The sequence below is a fragment of the Phragmites australis genome, chromosome 8 (genome assembly GCF_958298935.1).
Source record: "Phragmites australis chromosome 8, lpPhrAust1.1, whole genome shotgun sequence".
Classification (NCBI taxonomy): domain Eukaryota; kingdom Viridiplantae; phylum Streptophyta; class Magnoliopsida; order Poales; family Poaceae; genus Phragmites; species Phragmites australis.
The window spans coordinates 2282119-2291872 of record NC_084928.1 but is presented as its reverse complement, the minus strand read 5'-3'; the positions used below and the strand labels follow the sequence as shown (position 1 = coordinate 2291872).

General features: G+C 39.8%; 1 protein-coding gene and 1 non-coding gene across 7 annotated transcripts; one reads left to right on the top strand and one right to left on the bottom strand.

Annotated features, from left to right (window-relative positions):
• Positions 1 to 2112: 2112 nt before the first annotated feature.
• TRNAG-GCC (transfer RNA glycine (anticodon GCC)) lies at positions 2113 to 2183 on the bottom strand. The gene has a single exon. It is a non-coding gene; the product is annotated as a tRNA-Gly (tRNA).
• Positions 2184 to 2257: 74 nt separating this feature from the next.
• Positions 2258 to 9388, top strand: LOC133926229 (carboxypeptidase SOL1-like). 6 transcript variants are annotated; one of them, XM_062372041.1, is made up of 15 exons: positions 2258 to 2475; positions 3260 to 3323; positions 3422 to 3517; positions 4084 to 4114; positions 4202 to 4258; positions 4793 to 4888; positions 5242 to 5364; positions 5479 to 5583; positions 5672 to 5718; positions 6385 to 6510; positions 6620 to 6722; positions 6822 to 6884; positions 7765 to 7848; positions 7980 to 8043; positions 8402 to 8940. In XM_062372041.1, the coding sequence occupies exons 1-15, from the start codon at positions 2370 to 2372 to the stop codon at positions 8698 to 8700; spliced, it is 1464 nt and encodes a 487-aa protein (XP_062228025.1). In that variant the 5' UTR covers positions 2258 to 2369; the 3' UTR covers positions 8701 to 8940. The 6 variants fall into 6 exon arrangements, with proteins under 6 accessions (XP_062228025.1, XP_062228026.1, XP_062228028.1 ...); XM_062372042.1 differs by having other exon boundaries at positions 8405 to 8938; XM_062372044.1 differs by lacking the exons at positions 4084 to 4114; positions 8402 to 8940 and adding an exon at positions 9232 to 9388 and having other exon boundaries at positions 4159 to 4258.
• Positions 9389 to 9754: the final 366 nt, after the last annotated feature.

The following is a 9754-nucleotide window of genomic DNA, read 5'->3' as shown; positions in this document are numbered from 1 at the left end:
TTCATCAGTGATCTTTGCCTAGTGAAGGGTATCACATTACTTTTGGATCATTATATTAATTACACTATAAAGATTGTACAGTTAGCTGGAAAGGGAAAAAACTTGCAAGTGAGAATAAAATATTGGAATGGTTTTTTTGGTGGTTTTTGCTATTGGGCTCAAGTTGAGTGATGACATAATTTTCATTTCTGCTGCCTACCATAATTTATTTCATGCTTTTGTCTGTGGTAACGCAGGCAAATGTTTGAGATCACTATACAAGCAGCAATTGGTTCAAAGGTTATTGCAAGGGAAACGTAAGATATTCTAAGCTGCTGTTTGTTATCTGAAGTATTTATCATTTTATCATTGTGATTTACTGATTTGATTAAATCTTCTTTTCTATGAAAGTGCTTCGAAGTTATTATGTGCATTTCACTGAATTTGCGACAGCATTGCTATCCATTCGTCCAGAACATTTTAGTCATTAATCTTTAGCATTTTCTGTAAGAAAGTAATGCGAATTTCTAGCAACTAAAAACAACAAATGGAAAGGTTTTTAAAAGTTTTTTCCAACTAAACCTCTCTGTTGGCCTAAAAGATCTGCCTGCAAAATTTCTACCAGACAGCCTTGGAAAATCAGCTCCAGTCTAGCCCTATTTGGTTGCAGCATGTCTGAAAGTATCTGGTTCCAACCAATAGGAAGCTGCCCTAGTTTTAGTGGCATTGTTCTTCTGCACAGCAAATATACTGTTCATTATCAGGTTAACTAACTGTATCTGAAAAGCCATGTATTTAGGAGGTAAAAAGTTGAATACATGTTGCTGTGACATGGATTTTGCTTAGATGCTCTCTTTCACCATTTCCAGTCTATCAGCAATGAGGAAGAATGTTCTGGCCAAGTGCTATGGCTGTGATATCTGTGTTATCCGGACACCTGTGTCCAAAATTTTTTGCCGAGTCGGACACTCGCGTATCCGTGTCGGGTTCCAAGTGGTATTTGGCGTGTCCCAAATTTTTTTGCCGAATCGGACACCCCAACACTAGTCGGACTCCGACACCCGCACCCGTGTCCATGTAACACAGTGTGATATTACTCGAAAGAAGAAGTTGCTAGAGAAGCAAAAGGAAGGCAAAAAGCGCATGAAACGTGTGGGATCTATTGACATTCCTCAAGAAGCATTCCATCAGCTATTGAAGGTCTCCATTTCAAAATAGATGTGTTGCACTGTAGCTGTAACCTTCGTAGGTGTCCAAATTTGAATAGCTGTATTGTGGTGGCTAGCATCCTCTTCTAGTCATCTTCTGAAAGGTGAGTTTTCACTACATGGTTTTGCACATCATTCTGTTGAATTGTTGATAGTCGACTCATGTATTGTCTGTTACAGGTCCTGCCACTACTGTTCCATTGAGCACAATGAAGGTTCCTGCCAGATATTCCAGGACTGCTGCGAACCAGAGTCATGGGCTCATGGCTCGATGTTTGTATGCACTACAGCCTTGTTTTGCCGTTCTGAGGGTCAAATGGCAGCCATCACAGAATCTTGAGTTCAACTTCAATGGTGGTCGCTGCCGCTGCCGCTGTTTTGCCGTTCTGAGGGTCAAATGACAATCCGCAGCATGCCACTTAATAACTGCATAATCCACAATATTGGAGAGCGATAATGAAGTGCCTGCTGAACCCCCAGTTTTGTGTGCTGCCTTCTGAGTTCTGACTTGATGCATATTAGTTGGTACGAGCATCTGCTGTGTTGCACTACTTCATTTTATTTAGGGGAAATGCTTCACGTACAACCTTTGAGTACAACTGAGTAGGATCATGCATTAAACCATCTGATGTATTCATGAAGTGATTTCAGCCATTGGATTCTGATTTGTACTCGAATGGTTGTACGTGTAGCAATGTTCTTTAATTATTTACTTTGAGCATGATATAGCTCAAATTGTTCATCGAACCAATGTGATAAGTGGGAGAAAAAAATAGAATTGAATAAAAATGTTTTTCTTTTGGTGAACTCGTGCATGGTTGTCCTTCGAACAGATGAATGTTTTCTTCGTGCATGGTCGCCAATTTCGCAGGACAGCAAAATCGAAGAACGAAGGAGCAAAAGAGAGAAAAAGAAAAAGAAGATCTGCACCAGCCGGGAATCGAACCCGGGTCTGTACCGTGGCAGGGTACTATTCTACCACTAGACCACTGGTGCTTCCTTGGACATGAAAGCGAATGTGAACATATCTACCCAATACATATGCAGACCGAGCACCTCCGCCGCTGGAAGCAGATCCAGTTCCCTCGCCGGGACGCCCGGCCCAACACCGGCGCGGTTGCGCCGAACGAGTCAAACAACCCACTCGCCTCCCTCACTCCCCAGCCCCCATCTCGCGCGCCCATGGCGATCTCGCGCCTCCTTCTCCACTTCATCCTCCTCCTGCTGCTCCGCGCCTTCGCCTTGCTACCCACGCAAGCTGCTGCGAGAAGCGGCCACAATCCGTCAGGTCTCTCCCCCTCCCTCTCCTTCTCTGCGTGCGTGCGTGTATCGATGGGGTGGGCATGCCAATGAGGCAATGACGCAGCGTTAGAACTTGATAGAACTGAATCCAATCCGTGTGGAGCCGGCGGGATCGGTCTCAGCTGGCTAGTTTGGCGGATACGGATCCAGCAGTCCGTTTCACTTTGGTGGAATTCATAAGATTTTTCGCTGTGATTGAAGGACCCGATGCCCGGAATTCAATTCGTTTTGGTAGAATCTGTACCGAATGGGGGTGAACGGAGTCGTTGCATGTACAGCGATGGAGATCACGAACTTAGCTTATAAAACCTGCATACTCTGGAATACATGATAAGCATGTCTACTGTTGAAGGGTACATCATGTACCTATCTTAATGAAACACCGGTAGAAATCGGCATACTTTGACGTCAGATGGAGTCATGATAAAAACGAAATCGTTTCTGAAGTAGCTTTATTTATGGCTTGTTTAATCGAACGTGCCATACTGCAGTCAGATATCTATTTATATATGGATACGCTTATCTGATGTACTCAACTTACTGTTTAGTATGGCTCTTTACGTTTACCAATGAATACCTTCTCTCCCTGCTTGGTTCATCTGTAAGCGTTGACATGCCGCTTTGTGGACATAATTTTGCTTTTCTAGATTACTTCCGCATCTGTCTCTTCGCCTATATTGTACTTCATTAAGTTTGCCGCAACTTTCAGCATTATACCTTTTTTGACTTACAAAGTTAGAGACACGTCTATTATTTTATTTGTTAACCAGGTACCGACGATGGAAATCATGGGTCATTTTCGCGTAACTTGCTTGAGGATAAGCCCCGGATCACGTATGTTTTAAATTAAAACTATCTCTATTTTTATCTGTGTCTCCGTTGCATGACATTGTTGGTTGACCATGTTGTCTATGGGTCTGGAACAAATTTAGGGAAGAAATGGTCCATGGATATATGAGCAACTCTGAGCTTGAGATTGCTGTACATACCTTTGGAAGTCGGTGTCCTAATATCTCCAGGATATACAGGTGCATGATGTATAATACTTTACCTCTTGGTGATCAGTATATTTGGAGTTTCTGTCTAAACCGTCTTTAAGACCATCAGTTTGTTTAGTCATGCAAACGCTGTCATCATTGTTGATTATTCATGTATGGAATACAGTAGAGTCCAAAGTCTTTGCTTGTCATGAAAGAATCAATGGTCCATATGTACGCACATTGATAGGTAAAAGCAAATGGCAAAAATGAAACAGATGGCTTTCAAAATAAAATATCAACTTCTAAAACATGAGTCTGGTCGTAAGGTACATGTATAATTCTGTCTGACTCTAGATTTATGAAATGTTCCCTGTTTTCGTGGGTCATGGTTAGCCTTTTTTAGGATTGTCTGAATAACTGAATATTCTAGTTTGAATATCCTCTTATTCTGTTTGTTTGTTATGCAACTTTGATATTGTCTTTGCCATCTCAGTTTTTTTAGTGTATTCTTTCTTTCTTCCGTTCCTTTCCTCTCTCCGGTATTCTCGTATGTTCACACTTCACTTACCTATTATTTCTTCTCTCTTTGAGGGATTACATAAACCTGTTATCAGCATTGGAAAGAGTGTGAATGATTTCCCATTGGTATGCAACTTACATGATTGTACTTTTCCTTATGCTTTTCTTAGTTCCAAATTTGTATACTGGAGAACTGTTCTGTTGTTCTTGCAGTGGGTGATTGAAATATCAGACAAGCCTGGGAAAAAAGAAGCTGAACCAGCATTCAAGGTTTGTGGTACCATTTTCTTTAAGACTCTTAAGTGGGGCTGTTCCTTTTCCAATTTTGGACAATGAAAATAAACTTTAAGTTGGAAATTTCATGTGATGCTGATCTCATATTATTATTTTATTCATTTGATTGTTGTGGTCTGAAAGGGTAGCTGTGCCAGAATCATATTCACACCTGGGATTTATTCAATGGCAATCCAATGCCGCTTTTTTCAATTCTTAAATTTGACTTCCATGATACCATAACCTTACTTTGCTTCTGGATTCTTTATTAATTTATAGCGAATTACCTCTTTTCCTCCGCATCTTGAGAACAGAAATGTAAACTTACCTCCTGTAGCAAATTGGCAATGGCATAGTACCATATTGGCAGCCATTCAGCTGACTTTTTCTGTTGCTCAAGTTAATAGCCTTTTGCTTCAGTTCCTATCCATCTACAATTGATGATGAACTGTCTAGGCTGTTTATTCTAATATCAGTGTTAATGGCACCAAGAATATATCTGTGATGTAATTTTTGCTACTAATTTTGCAGTTCATTGGAAATGTTCATGGTGATGAGCCTGTTGGAAGAGAGATTCTTATGCATCTTGCAAATTGGCTATGTGATAACTACCTGAAGGATCCGTTGGTAAGCAAGATTCCTCTGTTGCTACTTTCTCATTGCTCAGTATGGAACATACCACTGGCCAATTTCTTGCGATTTGGCTTTGTGATAACTACATTTAGTATTTTGAGTTGTCGCGCACATGATATATGAAGCTATTATGTAAAAAAAATCGAATAATGTATGAAATATTCTTAGAAATATGAAATTTTAAATTCTTAAGTGTGCTACAGATATGTAGTTTCTGTATTATTCAACATTAAGATATTGCGTTCGATGTTTTTTAAATTATTAGTTATGACATGATATATTTCCATCAATTTATGAGTACGTATACCAGTATATGGTAAACTTAGCAGTTGAACTAATTTCTGTAGGCAACTCTCATTGTGGAGAACATGCACCTTCATATACTCCCAACAATGAACCCAGATGGATTTGCTCTTAGATGGCGTGGTAATGCAAACAATGTTGATCTCAACAGAGATTTTCCTGACCAAGTGAGTAGTCCTTTCTGTTGCTCTTAGATGGATTTGCTCTTAGAGCTTCTACTGCCCCTTTTGTATTATACCTTTTTCTTGTAGCCATTCAATTGACATAGCCAAAATTGACAGTTTTTCTCCGTCAACAACGATATTAACTACAGACAACCTGAAACTAGAGCTATTATGAACTGGGTAAAACAAGAACACTTCACGGCCTCTGCTAGTTTGCATGGGGTAACTATTCTCAGCTAACACAGTTATGTAATATTACTTATCTTGTTGATGCAATGTCTAATAATTTCCTCTGATTTGAATTTTTCAGGGTGCTCTTGTTGCCAATTATCCATGGGATGGAACTAGAGATAAAAGGTGATTCCTACTTCTACTTACATTCAGTTTCAAGTTCTCTAAATATTTCAAAGACCCAGCAAATCTGACAAGCTTTTGATCAACCATTGCCAAAACTGTGTGGTAGTATATGCCTCAGAGGATAAATCATTTTTTTTTGTTTGCCTCCTATTAATGCTGGTTTATTTGAAGTCTGGATCATGTGGGCTCCGTCATCTGTTCTAGTCCAACATTGTTGCAGCTGTCGGTTGTATTTTCATTGTTTCTAAGGACTGTCAAATATCAAGACAGACTGCCTGGCTGACTTAGTCTTACGAGCAGTTTATTAACACATTGTCATGTATGAAGTGAACCATTAATTTAGAAATTATGAGTGATTCTGTGTTGTCAAAAACTACCGGTTTTACATGTCATGTGATGTCCCTGCAATGATGAATGACCTGCATGCTGACTGATATTTTGTTAAGAGCGAAAGCTAATAGAACTTGCCACTACTTGCTCTCTCTCTCTCTCCACACAAGGGAGAAACCCTGCAATAACCAGCGATGTGATGACATGCCCATTTCCTGAATGTTATCTATAGTTGCTTTCTTTGCTTTGCTGCTTTTCAATCTAGTTTTTAGCCACAATGTTACTTGCTTGGTTTCACACTTTTAACATTCTCAAAAAAGATTTTACTACTTACAGCAAATATTATTATGGATGTCCTGATGATAAGGCATTCCAATACATGGCATCAGTGTATAGTCAGTCACACTACAACATGTCTTTGAGCAAAGAATTTGAAGGAGGGATTACAAATGGTGCATTCTGGTAAACAAACCATAGAATTGTGTTCATACTCCATAGCAAACTTCCTTTATCTAGTTGTGTATGTACCAACTTTTCATGAATCAACATAACAATCTTGTTTCTGATTCAGGTATCCAATATATGGTGGCATGCAAGACTGGAACTATATACATGGAGGCTGCTTTGAATTAACACTGGAGATTAGTGACACAAAGTGGCCGAAAGCAGCTGAGGTACCTTTGCGTCTAGTTATCTATGGTTCTGCTGCTGCTGTTGCAAGACCATTCAATAATTATTTTTGTTCTGTTGTTTATCCTAACATTTTGCTACAGCTTCCTGTCATCTGGGAACACAACAGGATGAGTATGCTCAAAATTGTTGCAAGCCTAATAAAGGTAAGATGTTTCCACAGTAATCAATTTTATCTCATTATGCACTACTTGAAATGAAATAGTTTTAGTTGGTTAGTGGGTTGAGGCACATGGCTTTCAATGTTTATACCAGGGTCTACATCATGTACTGGTAACTGATTCATGGTAATCTTTGTAACTACCCAGTTACTGCCTATAACTGAAAAATCCTGGCCAAATTTTCAGAAAGTAAGCTGGTTTAGTATGGTAGTACATTTTGGCTAGTTGTTATGAGTTCTGAACAGGTTAAACTGATTTTTGTCAGAATTTCTTGTTGCTTTCACTGTCACCACAATGGCATGAACACTATGAAGTTTATCCTTTTCTTCTTTCCAACAAAGCCTTCACTGTTGGCGATGCATTACTGTCTTTTCACTTAGGTCAACAATGGTTTTTTCACCACCATATGTGGCTCTGATCACTATATTTTTGGGGTTCTGTATCCAAAAGAGTTTCCCGATCGTCAAGTGTATTTAGTCAGGTTTTGTGGTATGGGTTTCCTCTTGTTTGGTAAAAACAGAGTTTACCAATAATGTTGTAGTTATTCCAATTCGCACTGTTTGTCTGTAACTCTGCATTATAGGATACCCTTATCATTGTCTTTAAACGAAAAAAGGGATTTTTGAATTTGGACTGGAGGAATTCATTGAATTTTGACCTTCCAAAGGTCAATTCGGTAGGGTTGATGTTCTCGATACATGTATGATCATTCTTAACCAAAAGGTGTGCCCTCCATGCAATAGAACTTCTCCGTACGATTAAATTTATGTCTGTCTCCTTTTGGAGTTTACTCATTTTCATTGTTCTATCTGTAAGAGCTACCAGAGTTTATCAGTCTGTCTCGTCATATTGACTCTAGTTTTAGTCAGGAATTCACGGAAGGATATTTGCAGCAAATACTGGCAGGCCTATACCTGGCTCAGTGATGATAAAGGGGATTGATTCCAAGGTCAGTCTATTTTGGTAGCATTTATTCTGTTACTTCAGAATGGATGTACTGACAATTGAGTAGAGATATATCATGTCAGAAGTTTTCAGGCTTATCATTTATGTAATCCTTGACTCTCTTTTGCTTTCCAGGTAAGAGCTAGCAACACTTATGGAGATTACCATCGAATGCTTGCGCCTGGTGAGAAATATGAAGGTAAATATTTTCTTTTAATAGTTTTTTTTTAATCATCTGCAACATCAGTATTTGTGGACACGGATGGGGGGTTTGCAAGACTGGCATGTCTCTTCACTTGGAATTTTTTTTCTTACTTTTCTATCTAATTCGTTTATATTCCTAATGCCTAAGTGGACGCAATGAAATTTACTATTAGCATCAACCATAGAAGTTTAGCCACCAACATGAATACATATGCCCCCAACGATTGCCCTTATTATCTAGTAAGACAAAGTTAACCCTTTTAATAGACGGCTGAAACCTATTGTCTGAAAATTGACACGTTGCTGTCCCTCTACGTTTTATAATACCATAAGACATTTCTGTCGGTGTTCAGCAGTCGTGGCATCAATGGAAGGCTTCCGGCCAAAAGCTACACATATTGTGCTGGAGCAGGAAGCCGTGAGCCTTGATTTCATCTTGGATCCAGATGGAGCTGATGGCCAGATGGAGCTGCTTCGTAATGACTGCGGTTGCCGCTGCGACAACGAGCTGTTCCACGTTCTAGAAGCTCACCTCTGGTTGTATCTTCTTGTTATGTTCGTTCTCCTGACCTTTTACTTGCTTTTCAAGAGAAGAACTGCGTCTAGGTTGCTAACCTATAGACACTCACCCAGACGGCCTATTGCTGTATAATAGGAATTTTGTGCCTCATTTAGAGTTTGTAACTTATACCAAAACGGAATGTTGTGTAAGGTTTTTTTTTAGGACGGAATGTTGTATAAGTTGAAGGATGGCCAACGTACCATGGAAGTTTTGCATCGATGGGAAGTTATGCATCATGGAAGAATAGAAGGAATCTCAAGGTTTATTGTGTGGTACAGATAAGGTGGCATGTTGTGGTGGGTTTATATTCCCTTTTCGTGAAAATAGCCGTCTATGTTGGTATTGTTGCTTTAGCCTCAACAAAGCCTTTGTTTCATTGATCCTTGTGCTTCAACCAAAGTACAACTAGCAGTAGCTCCTACCAGTTGGTAACAAAATGCGCCATCATGAAGCTCCTACTCTGTCACGCAACTTTAGGAGCTACATGCTTATGCCTAACATGATGCCAATTACTGAAGCTCTATGTCACTGGGTGCAAGGCTCTAGCTATACACTGCTCTAAGTACTTACCATTGGATCTTTTTTTCTTCTCTTGAAAACTAACATCTGAAAACCATTCAGGTCCCCAGTTTGGTCCTTCAGGATCTGTACAAATTTTCTGCTTGTAGCATGGATGGAAGCACGTACAGCATCGTTCTATAAACAAAATGCCGCCTCTAACTGTATATAGGAAAAAAAATATAAACTTGTACAAAACCTTAAATCTGCATTATTACCAAAAGATATTTAGTATCTGTTACACTCCACCGACAGTGATGTTTCACTGTATCCCCTACGGTTGTGCGTCGAATCTTGGGTTGGGTGTACCACCCCTTAGCTTGTTATCTCCTTTCCCATATTCCCAGCTAGCTCAAGCTGGACACGGGCCCAATTCTCCTTGGCAATGTAACAGAAGATACCGGGTCAACGATTTATATATTCTCTGATCACAAGGAAGGAATATATCTATATCTATACTACTTAAAAAAACATGTCGAGTGTTGTCGTTCTATCCAATCCCATTCCGCTCCCCCCATTCCCGTTCTGCTCTCACCCGACCCCATCCGTGCAATCCCCATTCCGCTTCCGCTTCCGCTCCCGTTCC

Excerpts from the sequence above, each read along its gene's own strand:
- LOC133926229 (XM_062372039.1), top strand. The coding sequence starts at position 2,370 with ATGGCGATCTCGCGCCTCCTTCTCCACTTCATCCTCCTCCTGCTGCTC. Across the intron at positions 3,518-4,158 it reads AATATCTCCAGGATATACAG|TTCCAAATTTGTATACTGGA; the intron begins GTGCATGATGTA and ends TGCTTTTCTTAG. Across the intron at positions 5,365-5,478 it reads ACAGAGATTTTCCTGACCAA|TTTTTCTCCGTCAACAACGA; the intron begins GTGAGTAGTCCT and ends CAAAATTGACAG.